We start from the raw sequence: 14,228 nt of genomic DNA, 5'->3' as shown, positions 1-14,228 counted from the left end.
GACACTTCTGAATGCATCCTTTCCTCGCCAACCTATGTACAAGTCTTACTTCACAAGGGAAAAGAATGAAGGCATTGAGTCAGACCACAACACAGAGTCAGGAGTGGAATTGAAAATGCATTTAATCGTGGAAGAACAAAGCTGATCCACCTGTTTTCACCTTAAGTCCCTCTTCAGATGAATCCTGAGCAGTCCATAGCTAAGGTTCTAAGGTACCCAGAACTTCAGCGCAATTCAGAGGCTTAGAGGCCCAGTGTGTTTGGGAAGGAAATCTTCACAGCACATGTTTTTAGAGTGTAAATTAAGAAGGTCTGTGACTCAGGGTGACAGCATGCTAATTATAAGGCAAATGGACTGATAATCAGAACGGGAGAGGGAGGTCAGCATCCGGTGGTTGGTTCTTCTAGGGCTTGGCTGTACACCACATTACTTCTGCTTTGTCTTCTGTTGAGCTGGCACTGGCGTGACCATTGAGGGGCAGGGCTCTTGAACATTGGGGTGACAGGGCTTTGGAAACCTGGGGTGACAGGGCTCTGGCACTTTGGTGTGGCATGGCTCCTTGGTTTGGGAGACACATGGCTCCTGGGGTGGAGGCTGGCAGGGCTGTTTCACCTGCTGCTGCTGAGGCTCAGGGGGTGGGATGCAGGGCTGCTTCTGCTGGTGGGAACTCATGCTTCAAAAGAGGCTGGACTTAGAGACAGAACAGATGGTTTAAACAGGGATTAACTAGGGAAGAAGCTCATTCAATGCCACTTCAAGTCTCTTCAGAAGCACATGTTCTCCTTTCCCCCTCTCTACCACAAAGAATGCTTTGATGATTTCTGAACCTTTGAAAAGGGGGAATGTAAAGGTGATTGTTCTGCTCCACTTTAGCAAGCCTTCTCCAAGTGCTCTCCTTCTTCCTGGTACATCTTAAAACCCAATTAGCAACACAACACCTTTGCAGGCTCCTGGCAGGCATGTGAAATCACAATATTAGATTATATGGAAATGTGATATTATTTGAAAAAAAAAAACCCAATAACTTCATCCCCCCACCCCACACACAGAATGCCTTATCACCTATAAATAAGTAGTGGCATTTTTATGACCCCACACAATTCCACTTCTGGCCTCACTCACACTCTCATCTGCCTCAAATGTTTCCCTTATTCCTGCTTGTTCAGGTAGTATCCAACCACCATGGATCAAAGCTGGCCTGAAATGATGCTTTTGGGTGGCTTTACTAGAGCAAGCCTTCCAGAAGTCACCTGTCTCCCTAAACTGCCTTAACACTTTACTTGTCCTCATTGCCTCATGAGGATAAATTTCTACATGGTGTTTTAGCTCTTCATGTCCATGTCTTACCTTCCTGATTAAATTGTAGTTTCATGGAGTAAAGTCCCTGTTGCCTAAGTTGTTTTCTAACAGTAAAGCGCCAAACAGAGTAGACTCTCACAAAACGATTTTTTGAAAGAATAAAATTCTCTATATTGAAATTACAAATAAAGAAAGAGTTACAATGTCACTAAAAGTGCTATGGCCCTCAGTTCTAGTCCTTATCTTGTGAACTGTGGGTCCTTGCACATGTCAGTCCCCTTCTCACTGACACAGCAAGAACTGATAGGGCAAAATTGATAAAGTCTTAAGTCCCTTCAATCCCGAAATGTGATTACTTTTAAAACAAAGATATTCCTAGAGGTTACCACTCTAATGACTGGACTTCAATAATTAGGGAAAAGATATCATGAATGCCAAAGAGATTCCAACAGAAGTCAAATACATTGAGTGGATGATAAAAAGTTGCAAGAAAAGTGACTCACCTGGTTCGCAGAGCAGAGCAGGTTATGTGATCACTTGGATCTGGCATGGTCTCCCAAGCCAACTGGCTTTTTATACAGGGAATGAGACTTGTTTCAAGGAATGGGATCTTTTGGGGTTACTGCATTTTCATGTTTTGCCTGCCAAACATGATTCATTCTGCACCCCTCAGTTACCTGTTCGCTCAGCTTCTGTGATGAAACCACTAACTTGACATTTTTTTGGCACTTGCTCTCTGACAATGATGTCACCTGGGGACTTATCCCCACTGAGTACATTATATACCCAGGGCTAGTGTTTATGGTGAGGGCGGTGTGGGCTGAAAGGAGAGAGAAGGAAGAAGCTCTAGGGCTGTTGACTAGAAACAGTCCTGCTTTCTGGAAGGTCCTAATCCTTAGCACAGACTAAGCTTGATGGGCTGCTTAACATTTGAATTGGATGTGGAGAGGAACAACAGATATTTCTGGTTCTTCTGGGAGGCCAAGAGCATGGTGGCATGAATTTCCCCAGGTGGAAAAAAGTAACAATTTTGTTTATCTATCACTCAGTGTACCAGGCCTGGGAAGGGGAAGAAAAGGCTAAAATTATTCTTTGAATCCTAAAAAACCTTTACTCCAAGAAAGCCTTCAGAGTTAATAGCAGTGGGGCATGGGGAAGCTGATCAGTGAAAACACTGGGAAAGACAATTGGTTTCTGCAACCCCATAGCACCCTGGTGCTTTTAGCCCATCCACTTGTTCTGTCTAATGTGACAACAGGCCCTGAAGACCCTGCCCCTCAAGGGGACCCCTTCCAGGAGACGGCATAGGGATGAGAGCCACAGGATTCCCTTATCCTTTATTCCAAGGTTCATTCTGCTCAAGATGAAATGAAACAGAGGCCATTAATCCAGGTCTACTTCCAATACACAATTTGAAACAAGCTGTTATCTTTGGAAAATCCAAATTATTCTTCAAACCCTAGTGTTTGGGTGGTCCCTTCCTTCTTACTTTGCTTACCTACATGTTTGTGGAGGACCTGCTGGCTCCACAGCTGTGTCACCTCCCCTGAACTTGAGCCTGGGACCAGCAAGACACCACCAGAAGCTCCTCCCCCTGGCTCCCTTTAGCCATTATTCTACCCTCCATCCCCACACAGGGCCTGGTGTGTAGTAGCTGCTCAATGGATTGATGTTTATAGAATGGATGCATGAATGAATGACATTTTTTGTTATGAGACACCCAGAAGCTGTTTGGAGAGTGAATAGAAAATTTTTTATAAAGGGAATTGGACCCTTATGGTAAGCCTCACGATATGGGCTGAGGGGTGGGGTAAGAGTTTAGCAAGACACAGGTGTTTCTGCTACTAACCTCAACCATCTGTTTTCCTTCTGCTAGAGTTTAAGTAGTTACTTCCTTGTGGGATATGACCAATGCCACAGCCATGCCTGAGTTTCAGGCCTTTTGTACTAATTCAGCTCTTCTTTAGGCTTGGGTATAAGCCTCTTCTCACCCAAACCATATATATAAGGATCCTGAGGAAGGATTTCCTAGCACACCTTGAGGCTGATCTGGTGGGATTCTCAGACCTAGGGCACACTGGTTCCTGCTCCTTGGTCCTCCATGATACTATTCATGGAGCTGGCTGACTGAACATCAGTTTGGAGGCTGGACCACTGCCTCTCATGTCTTTCCTGGACCCACATCCCTGGGTGCAAAGAAGGACTGTCATTCAATATTCTTTAATCTTTGACCTGATGTGTTTGCCTGACTTGTGCGTCCTTTCCCTCAGCAACACTTTTCCCTTTCCAGCTCCTAGACTTTCCCTTTACTCTTCTGTCAAAAGTGCACTGAATAGTTGGATATTAAGGCTTTTCCTACTATACAGAGAAACCCAATTTATTCACTAGCAGTGCTGGATTAGCCAGTGAATTTTCTGGGAAGCCATATGGCTTCTGATTGCAACTAGCATCTCCCCACATGCCTCTGACTCTTACACTGATGCCTTTCTCAGGACAATAGGATGCTGCTAATATTCTTATTTCTTGGTCTTGCTGGTTAAACTGTGCTAGATACCTCTTGGGCCTCCCTACAAATTCTCTCTGCTTTACCTCTTATCCATACACTGTCATGGCACCCTTTCTGTGTAGGTTTGGATGGGCTCTGTGTAAGAACTTCCTGATCCTTCCCGATCCAGTGCTTCTATGATACTATCATTCAGGGCACCTGTGGAACACAATGCACTCTTGTGTGCTCAATCCAGAAGTGTGGGGGAGTTAATGTATGTGGAACCAAACTTGACAAATGGTGATGGTGAAAGGATGGTATGAATAAATACCTCCTACCTTCATCCACAGGACAAAGAGTTCTGAGGTCATTTCCTAAAGATCCTTAAAAGGTCCCATGGGCTTGACTGTCAGTTATTCCTGTTGATGTGGAAAAAGATAATGCCTCCTTGGATTTCTTCCTTCTCAGTTATCCCCTTATCCATCATGCCTTTTCTCTGGGATCACGTTCCCAAATAAACTCCTGCCCATGAGGCTTTAGCATCAGGCACAACTTTCTGGAGAAGCCAGGTTAAGACAATTATGAAACAGGCTTGTAATTCACAAAGAAGACATATAAACAAAATCATCCAGAGGATGGAAATCAATGCCCAGAGCACATAAAGAGAGAAGGATCACTGTAAGAAAGTTGGACTTGACCTAAGTACTTCTGAAGCACTGGACAGATTGCTGTGGCTGAGGATGGTACTTCCTTAGCTTCCTGCTAGAATGTTACATGTTAATAAGTTCAGGAAAGGAGGCTTTGTCTGTTAAGTATCATCCCAAGGAGATCAGGGGCTGATACTTGGTGAAGATGCCATCTCTCACCGTGACAGATTTTGAGGAGAATTTGATGGAGTGCCATTTGATTTTGTGGTGTTTTGGCCCTGTCAGCTTCTGAGGCTCTTCTAGCTTTGAGAAATACAAAGGAGCCTTCCAAAGAGAAGACTTGGGCAGACAGTGTTTAGGTGGTTACTAGGGAGGTAGACACTAAGGAAAGATCCTGTAGTGGCCTACAGCTTTGCAGAATTGTGCAAGGTGCTGGGCACTTAAAGACCAGGTCTCCAGAAACTTGGGAGGCTATGTCACAGGATAAGCAGGTGAAGTTGCTGGAGGTGGCTGGCAAGGCAACAGCTAGTAGAACATCGTTCCTGTTATTTGGCAATATCTAAAAGAAACAGGTAACTGTTAACAGAGGTTCTCTTCTGCAGGGAAAGAGGGCAAAGTTCCTATGATAAACAGTCCTTGTCCAAACTGTGAAGATTTTTTTTCAGTTCCTAAAATCATCATTATTCCATTGGATTGCTTCCTCTCCCTTCCCATTTGGCATTTCTCTCTCTCCCTTTATTTTTTATTTTTTTTACAATTTGATTTTTTTTTTCTTGTTAGTAATGTATATATGGCAATCCCAATCTCCAAATTCATCCCACCCCAACCCCGCTAGCTTTCCCCACTTGGTGTCCAACCCATTTGGCATTTCTCTTTACCAGAAACTTGTGTTTTGCTACAGACTCTTCCTTTATATGCCATGATTTAAAGAAAATTCTTTTTCTTACAGCAAAACAAACAAACAAAAAAATTGGATGAATTGAGGAAGACAGACTGAAGGAAGGGAAGGAGTCAGAGTTCCTGCCAACTCATATGGGACTAGGGTATAAATGATAAATAAAATTCTGTTGCATGAAGTCACAGATATTTTGGGAGTTTTTGTCACAGAAGATACTCTACCCTGACAAATACATATAACATGAATAACAAGTTTTCCTTTTTTTTTTTAAGCTCTTTATTGGAATATGATTGCTTTACACTGTTGTGCCAGTTTTTGCTGTACAACAAAGTGAATCAACTGTATTTACACATATACCCCCAAATTTTGATTATTATTTGTTTCTTTGTTTTAGCATGAGGAACATTGCTTACTAGGATGTGGTAAAAGATATTAACTAAATAAAAGTTATTATAGGGACTATAGCTTTAAGAGTTTTCAAATAGATTTTTCATTTTTAGGCAGTATATTCAGGTAAAAATGGCATGCTAAAATATCATTAGCTTATTTATAAAAAAATTCATAGATTTCTGTTTTATTAATCTTAATGAAAAACATATGAATTTTTAAAAATAGTGATAGAGAAATAAAACTGTAACATATTTCATAAAAAATATAGACTAATCACTGTTGATAATTATATCTAACTGTTAGCAAAAGTGTGGTCTGGCTGCTTGCCCCTTGAAAGCCAATACTGAGGCAAGGTTGTTGGAAAGGAAAGTTCGGTTCTTTGGGAGGCCAGCAATGGGGTGGGGGGAAGGTGGACTTGCTTCCAAAGGCTGATTCCAGACCCCCTGTTACTGACAGAGTACAAGAGCTTTTAAAGGGGAGGGAGGGGGCAACATGCAGAAACAGCACAGTCAGCTCTGACAGTCATCTTAAAATTGGTCATGCAGTTGTCTGATCAGTGTCACCTTGATTGTTTTAAGTACAGTTAGTCTTCAGTTCCAGGGTCAGTTTGTTCCCATTTCTTTGATTCCAGTTCTCGGAATTGTGGTAGCTTATGTCATGGCTACAGATTGGTCACCATGTAGTTAACTTCTTCCACCTGTGGAGGTTTCAGTAACTACAAGAGAGCTCATAGGATATGGCCCAGAATATTATCTATAGCCCTTGAGGAGGAACTAAAGGTCCTTGACTTTGTTTAATGACTAATCTATTATTATTTTGTCCTGTTTGACTGGTTTCCTTTGCTTCTGCATTTTCTTACTTCTCTGATTAAACTTAGTCTCTGGCTAAATCTTTTCCTATAGACAAAAGGCAGGTGAAGGACATGGCGGGGAGTGGGGCGGTGGGGAAGGACCGCAGGGTCCTGCTCCATTTCATTATGTCCCATAGCTCTAGAAAATTCTATCATGTTGCTTATATTCTTTTCACTAAGAAAGTGGTGTGGGGCCTTCTGTTCCTAAACCCCTATTGCCCTCATGAAATTTACATATGAAGTGGACAGACTCCAACTAGGGGACACTCTCAGTCAGATTTGGGGGAGATAACCATGCCCTCAGGTTTCTCCCGTTTTCAGGAAGATAAAAAAACAATTTTTCCAAAAGTCTTTCAGGTATAGACTGGAAAGAGCAGTGATTTGCAGTACTCAGAACTGCTGCTTTTTTGTTTTTTTTTTCATTTTACTTCCTCCTTTTTAATGACGGTATCTTTTTTTTAAAATTAATTTATTATTTTTTTTGGGGGGGTACACCAAGTTCAATCAATTGTTTCATTTGTTTTTATACACATATCCCCATATTCCCTCCCTCCCTCAACTCCCGCCCCCCACCCTGCCTCGAGTCCCCCCCACCCTCCCCGTCCCAGTCCTCTAAGGCATCTTCCATCCTAGAGTTGAATTCCCTTTGTTATACAACAACTTCCCACTGGCAATCTACTTTACAGTTGGTAGTATATATATGTCTGTGCTACTCTCTCGCTTCATCTCAGCTTCCCCTCCCAAACCTCGAGTTCTCCAGTCCATTCTCTGCATCTGCGTCCTTGTTCTTGTCACTGAGTTCATCAGTATCATTTTTAGATTCCGTATATGTGAGTTAGCATACAATATTTGTCTTTCTCTTTCTGACTTACTTCACTCTGTATGAGAAACTCTAGGTCTATCCACCTCATAACATATAGTTCCATCTCATTCTTTTTATAGCTGAGTAATATTCCATTGTATATATATGCCACATCTCCTTTATCCATTCATTTGTTGATGGGCATTTAGGTTGCTTCCATATCCTGGCTATTGTAAATAGTGCTGCAATAAACATTATGGTACATGTTTCTTTTGGGATTATGGTTTTCTTTGGGCATATGCCCAGTAGTGGGATTACTGGATCATATGGTAGTTCTATTTGTAGTTTTTGAAGGAACCTCCAAATTGTTTTCCATAGTGGCTGTACCAACTTACATTGCCACCAACAGTGCAGGAGAGTTCCCTTTTCTCCACACCCTCTCCAACACTTGTTGTTTCCAGATTTTGTGATGATGGCCATCCTGATTGGTGTGAGGTGATACCTCATTGTGGCTTTGACTTGCATTTCTCTGATGATGAGTGATGTTGAGCATCTTTTCATGTGTTTGTTGGCCACCTGTAGGCCTTCTTTGGAGAAATGTCTATTTAGGTCTTCCGCCCATTTGTGGTTTGGGTTTTTTGCTTTTTTGGTATTAAGCTGCATGAGCTGCTTGTATATTTTGGAGGTTAATCCTTTGTCCGTTGTTTCATAGGCAACTATTTTTTTCCCATTCTGAGGGTTGCCTTCTTGTCTTGTTTATGGATTCTTTCTCTGTGCAAAAGCTTTTAAGTTTCATTAGATCCCATTTGTTTACTCTTGATTTTATTTCCGTGATTCTAGGAGGTGGGTCCAAAAGGATCATGCTTTGATGGATGTCATAGAGTGTCCTGCCTATGTTTTCCTCTAGGAGTTTTTATCGTGTCTGGCCTTACATGTAGGTCTTTAATCCATTTGGAGTTTATTTTTGTGTATGGTGTTAGGAAGTGTTCTAATTTCATTCTTTTACATGAAGCTGTCCAATTTTCCCAGCACCTCTTATTGAAGAGGCTGTCTTTTTTCCATTGTATATTCGTGCCTCCTTTGTCCAAGATAAAGTGCCCATATGTGTATGGGCTTACCTCTGAGTTTTCTATTCTATTCCATTGATCTTCCTTTCTATATTTGTGCCAGTACCATACTATCTTGATCACTGTGGCCTTGTAGTATACTATGAAGTCAGGAAGCCTGATTTCACCAACTCCACTTTTCCTTCTCAAGATTGCTTTGGCTATTCGGGGTCTTTTGCGTTTCCATACAAATCATAAGATTTCTTGCTCTAGTTCTGTGAAAAATGCCATTGGTAATTTGATCGGGATTGCACTGAATCTGTAAATTGCTTTGGGTAGTACAGTCATTTTCACGATGTTGATTCTTCCAATCCAAGAACATGGTATATCCCTCCATCTGATTGTGTCGTCTTTGATTTCTTTCAGCAATGTCTTAAAGTTTTCTGCATACAGATCTTTTGCCTCCTTAGGCAGGTTTATTCCTAGGTATTTTATTCTTTTTGTTGCAATGGTGAATGGGAGAGTTTCCTTAATTTCTCTTTCTGCTCTTCCGTTGTTAGTGTATAGGAATGCAAGAGATTTCTGTGCATTCATTTTGTATCCTGCTACTTTACTAAACTCATCAATTAGTGATAGCAGTTTTCTGGTAGAGTCTTTAGGGTTTTCTATATATAATATCATGTCATCTGCAAAGAGTGACAATTTTACTTCTTCTTTTCCAATTTGGATTCCTTTTATTTCTTTTTCTTCTCTGATTGCTATGGCTAAAACTTCCAAAACTATGTTGAATAATAGTGGTGAGAGTGGACACCCTTGTCTTGTTCCTGTCCTTAGAGGGAATTCTTTCAGTTTTTCCCCATTTAGAACAATGTTGGCTTTTGGTTTCTCACATATGGCTTTCATTCTGTTCAGGTAATTTCTTTCTATGCCCATTTTCTGGAGAGCATTTATCATAAATGGATATTGAACTTTGTCAAAAGGTTTTTCTGCATCTATTGAGATGATCATAAGGTTTTTATCCTTCAATTTGTTAATATGATGTATCACGTTGATTTATTTGCGTATATTGAAGAATCCTTGCATCCCAGAGGTAAACCCCACTTGATCATGGTGCATGATTTTTTTAATGTGCTGTTGGATTCTGTTAGCTAGTACTTTGTTGAGGATATTTGCATCCATATTCATCAGTGATATTGCTCTGTAATTTTCCTTTTTTGTGACATCTTTGCCTGGTTTTTGTATCAGGGTGATGGTGGCCTCGTAGAATGAGTTTGGGAGTATTCCTCTTTCTGCAATATTTTGGAAGAGTTTGAGAAGGATAGGTGTTAGCTCTTCTCTAAATGTTTGATAGAATTCGCCTGGTAATTCATCTTGCCCTGGGCTTTTGTTTGTTGGAAGATATTTATCACTGCCTCAATTTTCATACTTGTGATTGCTCTTTTCATAGTTTCTATTTCTTCCTGCTTCAGTCTTGGAAGATTGTATTTTTCTAAGAATTTATCCATTTCTTCGAGGTTATCCAATGTATTGGCATATAGTTTCTTGTAGTAGTCTCGCATGATCTTTTGTATTTCTGTGGTGTCCTTCTCCTTTTTCATTTCTAATTCTGTTGATTTGCATCTTCTCCCTTTTTTTCTTGATGAGTCTGGCTAATAGTTTACCAATTTTGTTAATCTTCTCAAAGAACCAGCTTTTAGTTTTATTTATTTTTGCTATTGCTTCCTTCCTTTCTTTTTCATTTATTTCTGCTCTGATCTTTATGATTTCGTTCCTTCTGCTCAAGTTGGGGTTCCTTTGTTCTTCTTTTTCTAATTGTTTTAGGTGTAAGGTTAGGTTGTTTATTTGATATTTTTCTTGTTTCTTAAGGTAGGACTGTATTGCTATAAACTTCCCTCTTAGAACTGCTTTTGCTGTGTCCCAAAAGTTTTAGGCTTTTGTGTTTTCATTGTCATTTGTTTCTAGATATTTTTTGATTTCCTCTTTGATTTCTTTAGTGATTTCTTGGTTGTTTAATAGCATATTGTTTAGCCTCCATGTGTTTGTATTTTTTGCAGTTTTTTCCCTGTAATTGATATCTAGTCTCATGGCGTTGTGGTCTGAGAAGATGCTTGATATGAGTTCAATTTTCTTGAATTTGCCAAGGTTTAATTTGTGACCTAAGATGTGATCCATCCTGGAGAATGTTCCGTGTGCACTTGAGAAGAAAGTGTAGTCTGTCGTTTTTGGATAGAATGTCCTATAAACATCAATTAATTCAAGATGGTCTAATGTGTCATTGAAAGCTTGTGTGTCTTTATTTTCTGTTTGGATGATCTGTCCATTGATATAAGTGGGGTGTTGAAGTCTCCCACTATTATTGTGTTACTGTTGATGTCCCCTTTTATAGCTGTTAGCATGTGCCTATGTATTGAGGTGCTCCTATGTTGGGGGCATAGATATTTACCATTGTGATATATTCTACTTGGATGGATCCCTTGATCATTATGTAGTGTCCTTCCTTGTCTCTTTTAATAGTCTTTACTTTCAAGTCTAATGTGTCTGATATGAGTATTGCTACTCCAGCTTTCTTTTGACTTCCATTTGCATGGAATATCTCTTTCCATCACTTTACTTTCAGTCTATATGTATCCCTTGGTCTGAAGTGGGTTTCTTGTAGGCAGCATATAGAAGGGTCTTGTTTTTGTATCCATTCAGCCAGTCTGTGTCTTTTGTTTGGAGCATTTAATCCATTTGCATTTAAGGTGATTATTGACATGTATGCTCCTATTACCATTTTCTTAATTGTTTTGGGTTTGTATTTGTAGGTGTTTTCCTTTTCTTGTGTTTCCTACTTAGAGAAGTTCCTTTAGCACTTGTTGTAAGGCTGGTTTGGTGGTGCTGAATTCTCTTCACTTTTGCTTGTCTGGAAAGCTTTTGATTTCTCCCTCAAATCTGAATGAGATTCTTGCTGGGTAGAGTATTCTTGGCTGTAGGTTTCTCTCTTTCAGGACTTTTAGTGTATCCTGCCATTCCCTTCTGGCCTGCAGAGTTTCTGCAGAAAGATCAGCTGTCATCCTTATGGGTTTTCCCTTATATGTTATTTGTTGCTTTTCTCTTGCTGCTTTTAATATTTTTTCTTTGTGTTTAATTGTCATTAGTTTGATGAATATGTGCCCTGGTGTATTTCTCCTTGGGTTTATTCTGTATGTGACTCTCTGTGCTTCTCGGACTTGGTTAATTATTTCCTTTCCCATGTTGGGGAGCTTTTCCACTATAACCTCTTCAAATATTTTCTCAGACCCTTTCTTGTTTTCTTCTTCTTCTGGGATGCCTATAATTCGAATGTTGGTATGTTTAATGTTATTACCAAGGTCTCTGAGACTGTCTTCTCTTCTTTTTATTCTTTTCTCTTTTTCCTGCTCTGTGGCAGTTATTTCCCCCATTCTATCTTCCAACTCACTTATTCATTCTTCTGCCTCAGTCATTCTGCTGGTTATAGCATCTAGAGTAGTTTTAATTTCAGTTATTTTGTTATCCATTGCTGTTTGTTTTTCTGAGTTCTTATGAACTGTTTCTTGTACTTTCTCTATTTTGTTATCAAGATTTTGTATCATTTTTACTATCATTACTCTAAATTCTTTTTCAGGCATTTTTCCTCTTTCCTCTTCACTTATTTGGTCTTGTAGGTTTTTTTCCTGCTCTTTTGCCTGCATGGTGTTTCTTTGTTTCCTCATGGTAGTCCAAACTTTTGGGGTTGTGTGTCCCAGTGATAGAAGGGTTTATAGAAGACTGTCCAAGCCTCAGACTAATGTCTGAGTGTTGGGTTAAACAAATACTCAGCCTAGGAAACACATACATGTATAAGACACACAATTACTGAATCCATTAGGACATAAGGCTGTGGAAAGACCTGACAGAAGAACCCCAGTATGCTGTCAGATATTCATAGAGAAACCCAAAAGAAATTGACAACCAAAACAGAACAAAACAGAAACAAAAGCAAAAACAAACAAACAAACAAATTACTCCTCACACATACAAACACTAATCCAGGGAGATTTTGTAAGCTAGAATCAAATATAAGAAAGAGCTAAAGTACCACCAGACAGAATGGAGATTCTCAGAATGAAATTAGACAATTGTACTAAGAACTAAGATAAAGACAAAAACCTAATATTAAGTACCAAGTTGGTGAGTCATCTGGAGAATAGAGCTAGGAGTCTGCGCAGATCAATAGTGTTGCTTATAAGTATGTTAAGATTAAGTAAACTAAAAATGGATGGAAGACAGGGGAACAGAAGAGCGTAGCGTGATTGGAAATATGCAAATAAAAAGAAAGGAATAGAAATGTATAAAAGATAGGGATGAAAGGAATGTACGAGAGAGATGTTGTCCATAGTACCAAAAACTTAGCTAGTAATAGAAGTATATAAAAAGGCAAAAAAATAAAAATAGAAGAAAAATAGAATTAAAAAAGTTATAAAACTTGTAGATCCCTTAGGACTAGGATCATAATTAATAAAGGGAAAAGAAAAATCCAGAACTGTTCCCAGAACGGACCAGTTCAATAGAATTGATACTAATATTTCTGTTTCCTTAGAGTCTCAGCTGTAAGTGTTCTTCTACTCGCATTGGGTTTTTTTGTATTATTCTGTGACCAGCAGAGCTTCCTTTATTGTTAGTCTGTAAGCATCAGTATGTAGGGAGGGAGAGGGTACAATAGTGGCTCCTTCTCCTGGGAGTGAGTGAGCAGTGGTGCACTGTTGTTTCAGTCGGGCTTGGAGGTGCCTGTTGCAGAGGGACACCGGTGGCTCAGGTGTAAACAGAAAGTCTCAGAGTTGGGCCTGTCATGGTTTTTTTTTTTTTTTTTTCTTGGCGGTCTCCCTGCTGCCGGAGTTCCAAGGGGTTTTAATGTAGCCCCTCCTGAGGGCCTGAGAGTCCCTATTATCCCTGAGCGCCTTAGGTGGCCCACAGGGTGTCTCTCCACTGCCTGTTTCAGGTGTGGATAGAGAGAGAGAGGCTATGCCCATGGCTCCTCCCCTCCCTCCCCCCCCCGCCCGTGAGCCTGCAGCCTCCAGCCACCATCATGGCCGGGCAGCTCTCAGGGGCAGGCACTCCTCGCCGCGAACCTCTTCCCTCCTGTCCTCTCGGTCTGTCACCTTACTGGCAACAATTTTTCTCACCCTGAACCAGCTCTCCAGTTCCCACACTCCCTCTCCCGGACCCACTGTTCAGCTGTGGGTCAACATCTTGGTCTGGGAACACTGAGCTGCGGTGTGGACCCTCTGTATGTTTCTCACTCCCTCCCATCTGCCACAGCTCTCCCGCTTCACCCTCTTTGAGCCGTCATAGATGCCTCCCTACCGGTTATGTCGGGATCCTTGTGGTCCTTTCTGGTGTCCGAGGTTGTCTGCTGGTGTTCAGCTGGTTCTCTGTGGGAATTATTGCGTCTTTTGGTGCATTCCCAATGCATCTGTGGAGGGGGATGCATTCCACGTCCCTCTACTTCACCGCCATCTTTTTCTCCGACCAAATATGCATTTCTTTATCTGCACAAGTTCGATCAGTTACCAGGCTGTGGACATGAAATTTGCTAAAAGGTGCATGGTTTGAACTCCAAGTTCCTCATGAAACTAGTACCTACTCTCTAAGTTTTCAGCACAGTTGAGGACAGTTTTGCCAAGCTACAGAAGCGGAGAGGAACTGAGGGAAGAGAAGGAGCTGAGACAAGAAGAAACAACTCCTCCTTTAACCCTCAACTGGCATCAGCTGTCAGTCCAGTGGGAAGGGTTTGAGGCCTTTGCACTGTGAGTAGGATTGGGTGTAGTGGTA

The 14,228-nt window shown here is 40.8% G+C and overlaps 1 protein-coding gene and 1 long non-coding RNA gene across 4 annotated transcripts in view; both read right to left on the bottom strand.

Annotated features, from left to right (window-relative positions):
- The window catches only part of LOC130846237 (uncharacterized), a 51,164-nt gene extending 37,201 nt beyond the window's left edge, over positions 1–13,963 (bottom strand). For all 3 annotated transcript variants that reach the window (XR_009051537.1, XR_009051535.1, XR_009051536.1), the window contains exon 1: positions 13,761–13,963. This is a non-coding gene — a long non-coding RNA (uncharacterized LOC130846237). The remainder of the gene's footprint in view (positions 1–13,760) is intronic.
- SPRR1B (small proline rich protein 1B) lies at positions 133–2,043 on the bottom strand. The gene is made up of 2 exons (XM_057724289.1): positions 1,803–2,043; positions 133–690 (listed from the first exon to the last, which is right to left on the bottom strand). Exon 2 carries the CDS (start codon positions 670–672, stop codon positions 427–429), a length of 246 nt encoding a protein of 81 aa, XP_057580272.1. The 5' UTR covers positions 673–690; positions 1,803–2,043; the 3' UTR covers positions 133–426.
- Positions 13,964–14,228: the final 265 nt, after the last annotated feature.

This window comes from Hippopotamus amphibius, chromosome 1 (genome assembly GCF_030028045.1).
Source record: "Hippopotamus amphibius kiboko isolate mHipAmp2 chromosome 1, mHipAmp2.hap2, whole genome shotgun sequence".
In the NCBI taxonomy this organism is placed as follows: domain Eukaryota; kingdom Metazoa; phylum Chordata; class Mammalia; order Artiodactyla; family Hippopotamidae; genus Hippopotamus; species Hippopotamus amphibius.
This window is presented reverse-complemented; position numbering and strand designations above follow the sequence as displayed.

What these genes read in the sequence shown, in the direction of transcription:
- SPRR1B (XM_057724289.1), bottom strand. Translation starts at nt 672, where the DNA reads ATGAGTTCCCACCAGCAGAAGCAGCCCTGCATCCCACCCCCTGAGCCT.